Consider the following 18466-nt stretch of genomic DNA (forward strand, 5'->3'; position numbering starts at 1 on the left):
CTGATTAAATTCATAGTCTCAAAACTTGATCTGAACTGCGCCAGACAGACCTGATCCGGTCTGAAGTCATAGACTCAACGCAGTCCTGAATCATGAACTTGATATCTACTACATTCGTAGACTTCTATATTCGTAGTTACTTAATTAAGTTATCTCTAATCTGTGTGAGTAGTCGATGGTTTCGATTACTCAGATAGAGGAAGCAGGGGAAGAAATGACTTGAGACAGTTTAGAATTGCAGACTTGATCCAGTCCGAAACTAGAGACTTGGATCAGTCTGAAACTGCAGACTGAATTCACTCCAGAACTACAGACTTGATCCAGTCTAGAACTACGTACTTAATTGACTTTGAAACTACGACTTGATCCAATTTGGAACTACAGACTTTATCTAGCCCATAACTATAGATTTGATCCAGTCCGGAACTACGGACTTGATCCACTTTGGAACTACAGACTTTACGTAGTCCAGAACTTCAGATTTGATTCAGTCCAGAACTACGGACTTCATCCAGTCCGGAACTACAGACTTCATCTAGTTCAGAAATACAGATTTAATCCAGTCCAGAACTACGGACTTGATCCAATTCGGAACTGCGGACTTCATCTAGTTCAGAACTGCAGATTTAATCCAGTCCGGAACTACAGACTTTATCTAGTTCAGAACTACAGGTTTGATCCAGTCCAAAACTACGGACTTCATCCAATTTGGAACTGCGGACTTTATCTAGTTCAGAACTACAGATTTAATCCAGTCCGGAACTACAGACTTTATCTAGTTCAGAACTACAGGTTTGATCCAGTCCAAAACTACGGACTTCATCCAATTTGGAACTACAGACTTTATCTACTCCAGAACTACAGATTTAATCCAGTCCGAAACTACGGACTTGATCCAGTTTAGAACTGTAAACTTGATCCCGCCTGAAATCAGAAAAACGATCCAGTTGAGGTTCTTATCAATTCACAGCTCGAAATGGCTACTGAAAAAATAAGTTTTCAAAGTTTCCAAGTCCCTTCTATAAGTGAAAAGAATTTGCAAATGACTAACTCGATTGATGACTAATTTAATCGGTAAATATTCGATGCGTGGTCAATATTCTTTGAACATATTTTTCAACCTTATCTAGAATGCTTTCATGGAACTTGAAGTCACCACCCAGTAATCACCGGAGGAGAAATCGTCCTTGGTATTGCTTCATATCTATGCAAGCAACAGACATTTCCTCTGACATTAAATAATAAATACTCTTACGCACATGTATCAATAACGATATATTCTAATACCTTTCTTATTACCATTGATAAGAGCGCGTGACTGCGCTCATTCCCTCGCGTCAATTAACTTTTATGTTCGTAGTCCAATAATTCTGAAATTTTTAGTGAACTTTGACTGGTCCCAGTAAAACTACGTGTCTTGTTCGTAATTTTTTCGCACTAGACCAAAACATTTACTGCAATTGTTACTTAATTTTTCTCTCGGTGCATTAATTCCGATAGTATCGATTAGTTACGTAGAAGCAAGAGAGGAGTAAATTACTTGATTACTTAATTAAGAAATTAAAAATCTAAAATTGAACAACAGAAAAATTTCCCTTCGCAAATTAAAACCCGGACAATCAACTTCGTCTCGCAATCGCTGACTTATTTCGCAACGTTTCCTTAATTTTTATCTCAACAAAAATTTTTTTATCGCATTTTTTATTCTCGTTGAGGTCTGACCCACTCGACATCTGTCGTCCCAGTTCACTTCGCAATTTTCATCCCTCAACTCACCTGTGAATTATTATTAAATTTCATGAATAACCGTCTGGCCAAGGTCTAGCGGTTAAGTGTCATCCACTCTGAACCAAATGTATGATAAATGTTGAAGGTGACCCTCGTCAAATACAAATCCCATCACAATGAGCGAAGCACTTCTGTTTCCATAAAAACTTTCTACAAACGAATGAAAAAAAGTTTCAACATTGGACTCCACCGGCGGGGAGACGGATTTGTTGATGTCATTAAAGTGTGCGTCATTAATCGTAACTTCATTCACGTCAGGTCTATTTTTCGAACACCTTTCGACCGAGTGCTCATGGGCTCGTCGTATTAATCAACTTTTTCTGTACCACGTGGTGAGGCGAGTGGTGGGGTAGCAATAGTTTGGTTGAAGAATTTTTGGCAATTATTTGGAAAAAAGTTTTGAGCTGGACTATCAATCACTCCTGAGCATCTGCAATTGAAGGTCACAATTAGAATGCGTCATTAGGGAGTTCGAGTGCGGGAAAGGTCGGGATTGGCAAATCGCAAAAATACTCGATAATTTTCAAGGTCGCGAGGTACACAGAGACGAATTTTGGATAAAAATTCGCCGAGTGTTCTATAAAATGTATTCTGTTGTGAAAGTTCTGGGCCCAATTGCGATTTTACCATATTTTTCAATATTCAATAATGGAATTAACTAATAAACGCACGCGATTTTAAAAAAATACTGAAATACACAAAAAGAAATTTTGGATAAAAATCAGACCTCTAGAGACAATCGACGGTTGTTTAAATCGAGTTTTGGTGGAAAAATTAGAATTGTGAAGCTAATTTTCGTGATAAAATTAACCTTTGTCCCTCGTTTCACTCCCTGAAAGTCTATAATTATTAATAAAATTTATTTCCATGTATTTAAAATACCAAATGAATTTATGAATAACGCTAACTCGAGCAGATCTGATGCATTGATCACACACCTGCAACATATGATTAAGTGCCGACCTTAACTCATGGATTTGAGTTAAGGTCGGCACTTGATCCGAACTTGATTCGAAGAGGCTCAACTTGACGCGATTAATTAACGATCAGGTGCTCCTCCGACTGATTTATCTAGCATTTTGCACCTCGATCGTAACAGTAATTTTTCTGGGCCTTTTCCCCTCCCTGTGCGATCCTAATACCCGATACAGTAATTTTTCTGGGCCTTTTCCCCTCCCTGTGCGATCCTAATACCCGATACAGTAATTTTTCTGGGCCTCTTCCCCTCCCTCTGCGATTTTAATACCCGATACAGTAATTTTTCTGGGACTGTTCCCTTCCTTGGTGATTCTAATGCCCGAAACAGTAATTTTTCTGGAACTTTTCCCTCCCTGTGTCTTCGTTTTGTGCGTCACCCTTCCCAATTCCGGAATTAACGACCCTAGGTTAACGTTGCAATCTACCTACTCCCACCCCCCATCTTCACCAATTACAACCCTCGCGGATCGATTTGCCTGAGGCAATTGGGAGCATTTTCTTCATCGAAATCGAAAGAAGGGTGCAGGATCACCTATTGATATAAGCCCCAGCGTCACTCGAACCCCCTCGTTAAGATCGATTATCTCAAGAGCAGTTTTATTCAGACGTCACTGTCTAGACCAACATAACCGGTCCATTCACTTATCGATTTTATAATTTCCCATTTTCTCGCTTTCAGTCTAACAACAGCACTTTCTAATGTTCATCCATTGGAGCATTAAATCTCCGATTTATGGAACATTCCCGATCCATTATAAATATCAGAAGAGGCACAGGTTTCCGAATAATTGAACCCGAGAATATAAACGGCACCGCAATAATAAATTCGTCAAAATGACCAAATTAATTTTCTAATCCGAAGTAACATTTCTCTATGCGCTGAAAAAATAATTGATTACGTTTGAAATTTTAAACAAACATCGTAAAACTCCTATTTAGTAAACACCATAAAATCAGTTCATTATCCAAAAATTATCAGTTGATTATCTGAAAATTATCAGCTGATAATCGATTTTCAATGTAACCTGTTGATTTATTTGTGAATCTTTCTTAAGTGATATCTCCAAATCTAAGAGAGATAGCGAAATTTTCATCTTAACATTTATTCTAGCTCTCAAATTACTCCACAAAAAATATCCTAACAAAAATTTTCCTATCTCCCCTAGATTTTGAGATATCCATCAAAAACTGATCAACACCCTGAAGTGACTTATCTCCTTCACCACATCACCACTAATTCATTACCCTCAATCATAATATCTCCCCTAATTATATAATTGCATTTTCTAGTTCTATATTCTCTTCAAAGGAAACTTCAAAGGTTCCAAATACCTGAAAAAAAAAACTGCAAAATTTCTCCGGAAATCCCCACTAAATTTCTCGTTCTTTCCCCCAGGAGCTGCCCCATCTCGCTGACTAAACCAGTCACCATTCGCCGGGCATCAACCTACCTCATCAGGACTCCAATCTGATGCCATCGTCACCAGCCACCGAAGTCCCACCAACAAAACCAAAAATCCCCTGACGTCAGAACTCCCCCTCCCCCCCCCTCATGTGCCATCAGACACTAAAGGATTGACCGCTCGTGACGACCAATAAATGACTCTCTTCCACCCGAACCATTCACTCTAACCATGAACTACACATACGCAGACTTGGACACCTTATCAAGCGACGACTGGTTGAACTTGACCTATGACAACATGACCCAGTTGACGAATGCATCAATTAAAAATTTAGTCAGCCTCGACCCGGTCCCAACACTCACCCAATACGACTTCATAAAGGCCCTGATTCTCATTATTTTTGGCGTCGTCAGTGTGATAGCGAATTCATTCACGATATGGTCGATAGCGAGAAATCGACGACAGCATCACGGCTACTCAGCTGTCTACACCCTGATCATGCACTTATCCGTCGCTGATCTGTTCGTTTCGGTCTTCTGCCTCATGGGAGACGGCATCTGGATCTACACCGTCAATTGGCCTTGGGGAGAGCCCGCCTGTAAAATCTTCAAGTATCTGCAGCTGTTCAGTCTGTGCCTGAGTACCTTTGTGCTGGTACTCATTGGAATCGACAGATTCATCGCCGTTCGATATCCGATGAAGAGCCTCAACACCGCCAAACGCTGCAATCGACTGGTGTTGATTACGTGGATTCTGGCTGCGGTGTGCAGTATTCCTCAGGTGAGTACCTCTGGTTTGGTGGATCTAGGAGATTGTTAGAGGAGCAAGTGGTCAGGGAAAGGAAATCCCTCCCTCCCTCGAAATTACCGAAATGTTTGAACTTGGTGGAGATTTTGGGGGTAAGAAAGTGGGATGAGATATTTTCGTGAGAAAAAAATTCTAGATCTGTTGAAGATTTTTTAGGAATTTTCGGAAGGATCAGGGAAATATTTTCAGAAGATCTGCCTGATGATCCGAAAGGATCCTATAGAAGATCACCCTGATGATCCTAAAAGATCCGATTGAAGATTACCCTGATGATCTCAAAAGATTCTTTGGAAAATCCTCGAAAGATCTCCCTGGTGATCCTAAACGATCTTATGGAAGATCTCCCTGATGATCCCAACAGATTCTTTGGAAAATCCTCGGAAGATCCCCCTGATGATCTCAAAAGATTCTTTGGCAAATCCTCGGAAGATCTTCCTGATGATCCTAAAAGATTCTTTGGAAAATCCTCGGAAGATCTTCCTGATGATCCTAAAAGATCTCCCTGAGGATTCCAAAAGATCCTATGGAAGATCTCCTTGATGATCCCACAAGATCCTTTGGAAAATCTTCAGAAGATCTCCCTGATGATCTCAAGAAATCCGGTGGAAGATCTTCCTGATGATTCCAAAAGATCTCCCTGATTAGATCAGGGAAAATCTTCGGAAGATCTCCCTGATGATCCCAAAATGTGCTATGAAAGATCTTCCTGATGATCCCACAAGATCCTTTTGAAAATCTTCAGAAGATCTCCCTCATGATCCCACAAGATCCTCTCCAAAATCATCGGAAAACAATTTTTGTTCTGAGATTCACAATATGTCGAGAACACAATATTGTCATCTAAAAATCGTCCAAAGAACCTTTTTAGAGCATCAGGGGGATCTTCTCGAGATCTTTTCATAATTCCCCTGAAGAACTCCAGTCTAATTTATTTAAACAATGAGCTCCAGGTTTTCTCATAGGGTAAAAACCCTTCCCAACAAAATTTTAATCGTAAAATTTCCCCATTCAGTTTCGTTCACCGCGTGGGCTTTTGTTTCGACTGAAAATTCCTACGGAGTTAATCCTCCAACAAAATCAACAGCTGTTCTCGCTCGAGAAGAACGATCTGTTAAAACGTAAACATCAGGATCTTATCCTGAGAGTCAACGTCTTTTTATGTCTGTATCGCTCGTCCTTGTTCTCTCTGAACTGCTATCCAATAACCGTGAAGATCCGTGTGAAATCTCCTTCGCTTATCCAGCACTTGCCATCCCCTCACTCCAGTTAATAGCGATCCAACAATTCTGGTATTTCGTGAAACAGAAGGGAGGAATTTCTCTGTGTACTGCGTGCCTCGTCTATCTACGAATTTGATCGCTGAGGACGAAACGTGGGTTATCGGAGTTCCGAGTTCGTCTTCTGCTCAAATGACCCTGAATTGTAGTACAACTGCACGGATTCTTCACTGATCAGAAGCTTCGATTTCCTCATTCCATTTGCTTCATTAAATTTTATAGACAAATCCGTTTGAAAAATGGCTCAAGAATTTTCTGGAGTTCCAGCGCTGCAGGAAGAGAAATTAAAAATTACGTACCTCTTCCGTAATCTGACTGTCAAAATTGCATTCAGTAAAAATTACGGAACAGTTACGAACCTTTTAATGAACGTTCTCTACTTTTTCCTAAACATTCGGGACTTTCTTCAGAGAGTTCACTGCAAAAGTGCGTAATTATTCCTTAATTTTTACCGAATATTGTTCTACCTCTTTTATTTTATACGCTGGAAAGGCACAACCGCTCTACTTCGTTTCCTTAAACGAACTAACTAATAGACTAAAGGGACACGACACCCTGGACCTGACGTCTCTCATCAAGAATGGTCCCACTTATGCACTGTACATTCAGAAAACAGAGAATACACGTCACCCCCAAAATTCCCAGAATTTTCTCTCATAAAAATGTTTTCCACTCTCAAGTGGAAACATTAAAAGAAAAGAAATACTAATCGTACAGAGACCCATTCATTCCATCTGAAAATTAATTATTGACAAACATTTGAAATGTAAATGTGAGAAGAGAGTTACAAACTCCCGGCTCGGAAAAATCTCTTTTCCGCACTGGTCTTCAGTTTTCATCGTCCGGGAGTTGGCACCGGTCCCTTGTCGACCTCGAAGAAGCCAAAGTCACTAGAAAAGAACATCCTTCATGACTAGGGATCTAGGGATTTTCACTCGCGTGGTGCGTCGGCCCTCGCTCTCGACCCAGACGACACTATCACGCGAGTAAAGTCCCTAGAGACCCCTCACGCATGCGCACATGCGCCGTAATGTTCTAATACCGTTCAAATTTCCAAATATTATCATCTCCGAGATTTTCTCGTTTCAGTAGTTCCAATATGATGAAACATGGCTCATGAAAGTTCCCCTATTTTATTGGCACGATGCGTTGTCAGGCGGCAATAATGGGTTTATCGTGCATAAAAATATCGTGGGGTATATTGTCTGCGGAAAGTCAAGAGATTTGTCGCTCCCGGAAACCCGTTCCAAGGAGCTTAGAATTTTACTGAAATACTTTATAGTGTGGGATATTCGAACTTTGGATATTTACGAGTTTTTGTGGCGCATCGAGGAAAACGGGTATTGTTATCAAATTCCGGTCCTTTTAGGATAATCAACGTATTATTTATACAGTGGGACTTTCAACGGTCGTCAATCTCTTCATTCAAAAATATCCGAAAATTCCTGGAAAGGTGGATCAATGTATTTGTGTTGTGTGGGTTAAATTTTCGAATTTTTGTGATGAAATTTTTTTATGAATAGCCCGGGTGATTTCTTTTCATTATAACTTGATAAATGTGAACTTGTTATGTTGCACTCGCCTGTGAAATATGTCTCTCACATTATCGACAAACTTTCTCTGTAAACTAGCCCTTCGCATTTCTCCACACCATTTGATTTATCTCGCTTCAATGAACGAAATAAGAGTACCATATTTTTCGTTCCACGAAACGTCGAGATAACGGATTGAATATCAGAGTATGCCATTACAAATTCTGTCGAAAATGCAAGTCCCTGTTTGGAGAGGATCTTCTGCCAGTAAATTTATCAAATTTGAAAGGAACTTCCAACTATTCGAGGTTTTTTTTTAAGATATAGACAGTCGACTAATTAATGAAGATGAGTTTAAACCATTTATAGACGGAGAGAAAAGTCTGAAAAATTACTGCACGAAAAGAAATTTCAGATAAAAATTAGACCTCGAGAGGGTAAAACGTGGGAGGAAATGATAATCAACTACTTTCTGGGTGAAGCTTTGCAGGAAAAATTCGGTTTTTCGGTCGATTTATGTGTTGGTTAGACATTCATTCGGTAGAAATTACATTAAATAATTATTAAATAATTATTAAATTATTTAATGTAATAAATAATAAAATAATTTAGTGCTGGGACTTCAGGATTTTAAGACTCAAAAGAGATCGAAGGTCAACAATTCATCGAAAATCGCATGCGGACGTGCGTGAGACACATGAAAATTGACATTTTGCCAACTCTTCATCTATATACATTCCCATCTGAAAATATATGTTTCAGTCAACATACATTAATAACTGTCCGAGTAACATGAGAAATGAACTTCTCTGACAAGAGCGTTAAACCTCTTATTCTCGTGTTAAAAACCCTCATTTTGTGCTCAACACCCCTGAGCAATCTCTTCAATTTAGTCGCAAATGCAGTCACTAATGCATACTAATGTCGAACGTGGGAAATGCATTGTTAAGGGGACAGAGTAGATTTCAGAATCTGGAAGAAACTGATATGTCCATTGCATTATTCATGAGCTGAAGATTATTTCAGAACAAAATCGAAAACGTGAGATAAAAAAAGGATAAGTCCACTGTCAGAAAAAATCGATTGATGTTATCGAATCAATTAATTTGATTTTTTTTTTCTAATTCATTTGAACTATCTATTCAGTTAATTTACCTCCCAAACTGCACTTGTCAAAGTAAAGACCAAATTAATGTCAAGGCCCCAGAAAGTCTGGTCGATCACTGGTTCACAGAAGAGCAGGTGTTGTCATAGATATCAAACTTCACCGTCGACTAGACGCTTCGATTAATCATATTAGATCTCGATCGCAATTTCCATATCACTGAATTCTCCTGAATCGACGGATGGTCCGAGATTTCCATGTCAATAGCTGTCCGGAGAGATACGTTATCGTGTCACCGTCTCCATCAAGGCTTGAAATGAACGGATAGATGCTGTGACAAACCCTTCTCGGGCCTTGAAACCCCTTAAATCTAATTATTCCATAAAATTTCAGTAATATCGGGAATAATTATGGAAAATCCCCAGTGTAAAAATGATAATCTGTCGAATATCATAGACAGATGTTCTCCGTATTTTATTAAGATAGTCTAGAGCTATAAGATTATATTGTAGTCGTATCGTAGGTGCTAGTTGTGGGGAAACCCCGCGAATAGACATGGATTGGTAGAGGGATGCAAGCCTGTACGATAGAAGCACTTGAAGGGTCATATTTTGTGGGGTTATGAGACCCAGAGATGTGACAGGCGGACATACTTGCAGCCAGCGAGGTCCGGGGATGCTAGGAACACGTGACGCGATTAAGGCCCAGTTCAGGGTTGAGAAGAGAGACAGGGTCAGAGTTGGTTTTGAGCAACGATAGACGATAGAAGTGTCGTTAGACGTTTTGTTTTGTGTACTTAAGAGTGTGTTTAAGTGTCTTGAGTGTATTAAGTGTGTTAAAAATAGTGAACACAGGGTTAACATCAATTGTACCCTTTTTCATAAGAAATAAACTCTCCTTATCTTTTTAAAAAGCAACCCTACAGTTTTTTTCAATTATCAGTCGGATCTTTTATTAGAAATGTTCTGTTTTAAAGATTACGATGTGTTCCTGCATTCAGGGAAATTCAGGGAAAATTGTTCAGAATTTAGAAATGAAAAGAAAGAAATAAAGCCCTGAGGGGAAATCGAGATATTTAAAGTTGTTGTTAAATGAACTAAATTTTCGATATTTTTTGTTGAATTTTTTTTTCGTAGAGAGTCCTGGCGATTACTTTTCAAAAGCTCCCTAGAATATTTTTTCGATTTACCGTCTCAATTCTGAGATATATTTTTTCTTCTTCTCGTCCAGTTCAAACAGAAATTCCCCATTTTCGCCGAGCTCTTCATCAAATTTCCAAGTTTTAATATCGAACTCTGTACCATAGAAAGGATTACTTGATACAAATAAATAGCACCAACAACTTCAGGGGAAAATTCTGCCCAGTTTACCCCAGAATATCCTATCAACATCTCCAAACAAAACTTTGGTGTATACAGATAGAGCTTTTGGCCAGAAATTTCTATGTTCCTATCTGAAACACCTTCCACCATTGACCTTCCTCAAGCTCCTGCTACCTCTCTATGTGTATCTCTCTCTCTATATGTATCCTACAACGGGATTCATTCAAGTACCCATTTTCCGGTGACCGCTTCTCATCAAAGCTCACACCCCCGCATGTACTTTATGTTTAACGGGGTGGTTTTGAAACCAGAGCTTCCGTGAATTTTTCAGCCCTTTCAAAACTGACAGTACAAAGGACTCATTTACAAGTATAACGCGAGTAAAATAACAATTTCCTCTCCAAACGATATTTTGTTTACATTATTTTTATTTTCCTATCTTCACCACCTTCGTATTCCCATGATCCTGATTGAATTCCTGGTGCCGGAATTCCAATGGGGAATACCCATCTGCCTAATTGAGTTCAGAGCTCTTAAATAAGTGGCTAGACGTTGATGTCGAACCCAGCGTTCATTCAAGTTCACCTCACGTCGATGATGAATTTAGCATTCGAATTATAACCCATTCACTCACTGGTCAGACAATACCGTTGCGTAAATCAATGGACATCTCAAGATCAGGCTCCCAAATCTCTGTCTCTGAGTTTGAGCGTTCCACACGACGTGTTTAACGACAAATGTAAATAGAGATCATCTTGAGGAGTTTTTTTTAGGCGCATCTAGAGTCGCAATCGCCCACGCGAGATATTTCTATCGAATGATAAAATATTCCAGAGTTTATTTTTATCGGTTGCTTTGTTGAGGAGGCGCTTTGATGCTGATCTTTGAGAATAAATAGAATACGAGCTGAGTTATTCCGGGGGGCATCAATAAATTTAATCTAACACTTCCTCTCGGATATTTCATTTTTACGAGGATTTTTGTGGTTTTTATGGCGTCCTTCGTTGAATATATACTCAGATGAAGTTGTAATTGATGAGGAAGTGAGGGGAAAATATAAATAAAATTAGTTTAATAAATTATTAACACAATTATTTGTGTAAAATTAACACAAATTAATCAATAAAATTAATTTGTGTTAATTTTATACAAATTAATTAATAAAATTGCTTATCAACAGTATTATTCGTAATTATTAACACAAATTAATTAATAAAATTAATTAATAAAATTAATTTGTGTTAATAATCACGAACCAAATACTCCACTCGACTCCAAGACCTGCCTTTTCCTCCCAGAACGTCGTTATACCCCCAATCTACACATCAAATAATCCAACTTATCTCCAGTATTGTCCCGATGGTGTCAGGTTAACACGACATTAAATTAGATCTGCGATTGCGTACGTGTGCGGTAACAAGTTCAATGGAGATATGCGTTGACAGTTGGTGGAGCCGTACAAGAGCTCCGTATGCACAATTGCAGTAAATACTCTCCGACCTCACACACGAATGCGATCTGAATTATCAGTCGTGTGTAGTCACCTATTTGTGACTCCTTTCTTCATCCTTCCGGTCTATTTTCTATGCAACGCCGGTGGTGACATGTTTATGGAAAATACCCTGGAGAAATATTTGAATAGCAGGGAGATCCTGAATGTAACATATGCTTTCAGTTTATATCTCGAATACATGGAGGGATTTTATTTTAATGGAGTGCGGACAGTGGCAGAACAAAATTATACTTAAGAATGTGTGAAATAAATGGAAAATTGCGCTTGAATCGCACGTTGAGTCGTGTTATTTTTTATAATAAATTAAATGTGTGGGTTGAAATAGTTATTTCGCATGTTATTTCCTGGTGTCCTGGATGTGACGGTTTAGTATTGCTCGGAAGTTATCTATGAGAATGGAATTGCAATAAAATATTGGAGAATTTTACCATTCGAAGGCATATTGACTGTTGACTAAATTTTGGAAGATAAAATGTCAAGGGATATTGATAATTTTTTGGGAGTTTATGTTGCGAAAAATTCTCATTATTCATTGACTAAATTATGTAATTATTTATTCAGTTATTTATTTACTAATTTATGGAGTTATTTATTCAGTTATCTCTTTACTAATTTATGTAGTTATTTATTCACTTATTTATCTACTCATTTATTTATTTATGGTTCAGTGTAATGTTTGGAATAATGTATTAATTTTTTTTTAAATAATCATCATAAAAATAATTTTTTAACACAAATAAATTTTCAGGGACATTCTCAATTCAATGAATCTTTAGTGTAATAAAATGAAGTGAATCATAACTCTTGACAATACTGATATTGCAAGTTTCCATATGTACCGCTGCACAGCCTTATCTCAACATTAAATCGTAGCTTTGGAAGTCTCATTCCTCCCTCATAACTCATATAACTCATGTTATACGCTCAAATTTATTACTCGTCGCCATTAAACTCCTTCCAGACCCGATGAAATTCTCCCATTATAATACAACAGCAAGTTTCACTTTTTTTCTCTCAGTTAAGGAGTTAAATTCTTGTTGGAAAACCCAAGACTGGAGGTAACAATATCGTGAAAAGTTTCTAATCGACTGTTTCTACTCGCGGCAAAGAAGTTGTGCCCAACTTTTAGAATTCCGGTTATTGTATTAAGTAGGTTCAGGGTATGGTGGGGTTTTTGGAGAACTGTCCGTGAAATTGTTATTAAAACTCTTCGGTTGAAAATTTCCGGTCCCATTTTTAGCATTCCACAGGGACGAAAAATTTTAATAAAAACTCTCAGAAGAAAAAAATTGGTAAATTAATTTTGAAGCGTTGAAAATTCTAGGAGACGCGTTTTGGAACTGAAATTAAATCAGTCTCCACGTAATTAATTTTATAAATGTTCATAAAACATTGACAACGTTGGTTTGAGTCTTAAAATAGATAATACGAACCTTAAAAACTTACTTTTCATGATAGGAAAGCAGAAAATAGTTGTTTAGTTGCCCGGAAAATTTATTTTCCTCGAAAATATTTAATAACTAACCGCAGGGCAGATTAAACCTGAAGGATATCCATCAGTCCAAGACAAAAGACAATGAAAACCCCATCAAAATTTTCCAAGACATATATTTTTCCCTCCAAATTTTTCTTTTAAAAAAATCCTAAAAATGTCTTCACACAGGTCACACCTCTAGCTCCCTCCTCCCAATGTAATCAACAAAATTAAATCCGCACTTGTCGCTCTTCGGGGCCCTCAGCTTGACCTTCGAAGGACATTCGCAGGACTTGTTCTTCTTTCCATTCCGCTTTTTACTCCTCCGTCGTTTGCTCCTCCTCGACTTCCCCGGTCCGCAGTTGTACTTACTCTTGCTCTTGCTCTTGCCCCGTCTGCTCCGCTTCCTCGTCCTCTTCCTCCTCTTGCCCCGTGCACTTCCGCATCCTCTGGGTTTCCTCCCCTTGGATGCCTTCCTCCTGCGACTTCGGCCCCGACGCGATTTTTTCCTCATTGTCTTTTTACTCCCACCACATCCCACCGAACTCTTGCGCTTCCTCGCCTCTTGTTTCCGCTTCCGACACGAGAGATCCAACAGCCCCAGCTCCTGCCTGGCCACCTCCAGGTGCTCGCTCGAGGCGCCTGTTGGGAGACTGTAGTAGCCATCTGTCTCTCGTAAAATTCCATGAATTGTACCGCGTTTTAACGCAGCCAAAACCTGGAATATTCAGTGATAAATTATCCGCATTTTTCTTCACACCATCTGCATCATTTCATATGAATTGCAAAAATTTTTTGAAACGTGTCTTTACATGGGGAGAATGCAGGATGAGCTGCGAAACTTTTATGTAATCATGAATTGTAATTTATTTTGGCAGAAAGGACTGTAAATTCAGGAAAAATTTACGAACCATCAAAATTTTTTATTAATGAACAAAATTTTTTTTTTAGTTACTCCACAATTTTGCTGTTTATGGAGTTAAATTTAAGTAAATCTAGGTTTTACGATATATTCAGACATTATCGAAGATTAGGTTTGGATGTATAATTTTGGCCTTAATCAACGGGCAGGCAGTGATTAAAGTCGGATTTTTTAATTATTGAAAGTAAAAAATCGAAGAATTTTTTGACGCTTCGTAAAATTACCGAATTTCTACCGGAAAATTCAGACAAAATTATTCATCGGTGTACGTGACAATTCCGTGAAATTGTGTACAACTACATTCCGTTCTCGAATGACGAAAAAAGTGAATTATTTTCATTGAATATTTCACGTCTTTCGGAATATTCACGTAGAAATTCCAAACATATCTTTCCTCACACCACGAAGTCGTATCTCATATAACAGGAAAATTTAAAGAGGTATCCTATCACAAAAAAATTTAAAAACTGTCAAACTTTTCGTAAAACACTGTAGTTTTTTATCCCAACATTGAAAATAAATTTTCGTTTTTTTTTAGTTAAAAATCTATTGAAATCCCTTGTGAGATAGATATTTAACAAATTAAATTCGGTTGTCCATCTTGAAAGCCTCGATTTTTCATTATCGATATCTCTTGTCCCAACGATCAGATTGAGGCGATTCAGGTCTTAATTTAAAGCATAAAACTTAATCTTGAAATGAAAAAAAAAACTTAAAAATTTCACTCTGTCGTTCTCGACTTATGAACGATAGAAAACGGCTTGGTTTACTCTAATGAATCAATTTTTCGCGCTTAAGTGTCATAATGAATTTCACGGCATCGGAGTTTTATTAAATGATCGGCACCTGACGCTGAGCGATATCTCGGGGTACGTCGCACAGGGATGAGACGTAATTTACTATCGTCCGGCAACTCGAACCTTTTCTCTCCTGCATGTTCTTTATTGCTGATATCACAAGTTCTAGGGATTTTTTCGGAAGGTTGACCATTGTTTATCACGTCGTAACTGAATCAAATTACTGGAGATTTGGCTGAGGAAGTTGGAGGGTTAATGGGTTGTGGGGTAAATTAAGAGAGTTTCGGGTGTGAATATTGACACTCACGTGGATCTGCTCCCAGGTAAAGCTTTTATTGGTGGCGTAAAGATCGGGGCGGATGAATAATTCAATTTTTTTAGTATGAAATGAACATTTCTACGTACAATTTTGACAGAATGTCATGACTGGAGTGAAGGCAATTGTTTAATATTGAAATATCGGATGTTTTTGTTTTATGATTTGATTGGAACAAGTCGACCAGTTGTTGTTTCTGATCAGCTAAGTCCAGTGATCAGAATGGAAAGGAGAAAGAAATAAAAAGATCAATTAAATTCAATTGAAACATTTTTAAAGTCAAACTGTAAAGTTCATTGATAATTATCAATAATTGCTTTTGTTTAACTTTAAATTGTGGATTTAAATCAGAGTTTCTCAGAATTCACTTTGTGAGACAGTTTCTTATCACAATTTTATCGCGAAATTAGTTTGTGATGGCGAAGAGAGAGAGTTTCTAATTACGAAAAGAAAATTTTGTCGTTTAACATGAGATGCGTTCACCGGAATATTTTTACAAAATTTTATTATAAAAAAATATAGTGAATTAAATAGAAATTATAATTTTTCTAATTAAATAGAAGTTGAATTATGCCAATTTTACAGACTTGTCAATTTTAAAAAATTGTAGATAACTTTTTCTTATATTCAAACATTTTTGAAAAACCAAATGCTCTTTGCGTTTTATTGTTTTTTGTACTAATTATATTTTTGATTGATTAATTAATATATCCCTGCATTTAAATACATTCTTTTCATATTCCTGTGCTGCATAGACACATCACATAATTTATTTCCTCTTCTCTTGAAACTACAAGCGAACCACAACGAACAGAATATTGACCTTTCCCTGCCATCAATTCCCTGAATATTTCCGCTCACCGAGCACGAAAGTCACCCAATTTTTTAACCACTGACACGTAGAACGGTAAATACAGTCGGTAACATGAGAGATGAGATCTGTCTCGCGACTGCGTTCTCCTTTGAAAAATCTCAAGAGCCTCCAATGAATGAAAAATCCTCCTTTCGAACGTAAAAGAGCGAATGAACTCCGTAAATAACAGCGACGATTTACAAAAGTGGGACAAAGTCGACGAGGAAGTCCCTCGCAGGGACACGTGACGAATATTACTTCCGAACAGTTGTCCCTAAGTGACTTCATACCGAAGTGAAAATTTATATCGACATTGCATCCTGCATTTTAAGACAAACAGAACTTCAGTGCGATGAGTCCTTCAAGTAGCTGTCACGAGCAGTCTCCATATTTAAGCTGTCACCTGCAGAATTTTCGTTGTTACATTTCCTCATAATACAATATATTATGATTATAAGTTGAAAAAAAATTAATTTGTCAAATTATTGAAGGAATTCTCATGTGAAATCCGTTCCCCAAAAAATATATTTGTCATGAAAAGGAAAAGTAAATGCGGTTTTTAAATTATAAAAAAAAATATTATGATTTTCAATTCTTCGACGTTTATTCAGTAGTAATACCCCAAGTGCTGCGCAGGAAAACTGGAGGGAAATATCCGATTAATTTTGAAGGTCGAGGGGGATTTGACTGGATTATTTTTTTCATTCCAATTTCAAGCAATTAAATGTCTGGCATTTCACGTCATATGGTGTCGTTTTTCTGTCTGCATAAAATTATTATTATTATTATTATTATTATTATTATTATTATTATTATTATTATTATTATTATTATTATTATTATTATTATTATTATTATTATTATTATTATTATTATTATTATTATTATTATTATTATTATTATTATTATGTAAAGAATTATTTCCAAATTGTGGCTTTTGTCTTCACCCTATTATTAGGAACATTTTTTTTTATTTTTTGATCGATATTGTCCAAGGAAATATTCGAAAAATATCCGAAGTAATAACGTTTTATTCTTGTACCACGTGGCAGTAAATGCCACCATTTAATTAGTTGGGATTTGGGATGAAAAAAATAATCAATTTAATTTTTGGGGAACAGTCGTTGCTCTTAAATGAGTTTGTCATAACGACGTTCACGTTTGTATTGTACAAGTGGAGCAGTAATGGCAGAGCTGGGAATTGTTGAAGTGGCTGTCATGAACATTCTTAGGATTTCGCGCGGTATTGTCTTCCATCCTCATTGTTGAGTGTCTGGGGAGTGAAATTGTAATGATAAAAAGTCATTTCTCTTTAATGATTCACGTGTTCCAGGGTTGACTGAAAATTATCTTCGTAATTACGAAGAAAATTGAGTTCGCTTTTCAAATAAAAAAAATTCCTCGCTTTTCGCTTTAAAAAAAAAAAATTTTACAGCTGCATTACAGCTGCTTGTCATAAACAAGTGTAATTATTATTGCTAATGCATTAAAAAATAAATAGTAATATAATTAATTAAAAATTACGTTATTTGACTTTTCTGAAAATTTTTTTGTGAAGGAAAACGTGTCGTGCACTCAGCGGAGCGCGAGTCTGACTTAAGCTAGTGTTTTCTACTGCAGTCGGCGAACGATCACGTCAATTCTGTCAAATTAGAATAATGTCTTGCGATCGATAGAAAACGAAGGTCCTCAGTGGATTCAGACTGATGGGCAGTTCTACGTTGGGGGGAATTTATTCCGACGGTAATTGAGCAACAGAGAAATGGACAATCGATGATACGGATCGAATGCTATAGGGAATAAAAAGAGAAGTTGCAATAGTCGTGGCTTCAGACAATTTGGCTTCGCTACTCTAATTGAATTTTAAAAATTACCGATATCCACGAGACTCCGTAGAATAACGCGCAGAATATTTTGTCTTAAAAAAATACTGTGGGTAAAATATATTTTCATTCCCGTTTTTTGTTAATTAGATTTCATGTGAACAGCTTTTCCAAGGGATCTTGATCGATCTATTGGTGCTATTGATTTTTGTTTTTTTTATCTGTCGGTATTTATAGAGTAGATTTGGACTTTCGTGGTTTGTTAACAAATACGAATATTTTTTTTTCGATGGGGAGGAAATTTTTTTTAAAAATGTACCTCTTCGGTAACTTGTCAATCAAAATAATATTCAGTAAAAATTATGAAACAATAATGCACCCTGAGAAAAAATTATTTTAACCAAATATCCATTAACTTCAGAAAAATATTGATTTTTTCAATCCTTCAGTTCTGAAATCTCTCTTCTAATTAGGTTTAAATTGCGTCAATTAAATTATTCTAGAGCATCATCATATTATTTATAATTTTGAAAGACCTCCTGTATTAATTATG

The 18466-nt window shown here is 37.1% G+C and overlaps 2 protein-coding genes across 3 annotated transcripts in view; one reads left to right on the forward strand and one right to left on the reverse strand.

Annotated features, from left to right (window-relative positions):
* The window catches only part of LOC135169774 (gonadotropin-releasing hormone receptor), a 29152-nt gene that overhangs the window by 5109 nt on the left and 5577 nt on the right, over nt 1-18466 (forward strand). For both annotated transcript variants that reach the window (XM_064135069.1, XM_064135068.1), the window contains exon 2: nt 4163-4952. In XM_064135069.1, coding sequence (XP_063991139.1) covers nt 4401-4952 — 552 coding nt within the window. In that variant the 5' untranslated portion in view covers nt 4163-4400. The remainder of the gene's footprint in view (nt 1-4162; nt 4953-18466) is intronic.
* LOC135169775 (calcium homeostasis endoplasmic reticulum protein-like) lies at nt 13320-15402 on the reverse strand. The gene is made up of 3 exons (XM_064135070.1): nt 15229-15402; nt 14971-15156; nt 13320-13920 (listed from the first exon to the last, which is right to left on the reverse strand). The coding sequence occupies exons 2-3, from the start codon at nt 15112-15114 to the stop codon at nt 13393-13395; spliced, it is 672 nt and encodes a 223-aa protein (XP_063991140.1). The 5' UTR covers nt 15115-15156; nt 15229-15402; the 3' UTR covers nt 13320-13392.

The sequence above is a fragment of the Diachasmimorpha longicaudata genome, chromosome 15 (genome assembly GCF_034640455.1).
Source record: "Diachasmimorpha longicaudata isolate KC_UGA_2023 chromosome 15, iyDiaLong2, whole genome shotgun sequence".
In the NCBI taxonomy this organism is placed as follows: domain Eukaryota; kingdom Metazoa; phylum Arthropoda; class Insecta; order Hymenoptera; family Braconidae; genus Diachasmimorpha; species Diachasmimorpha longicaudata.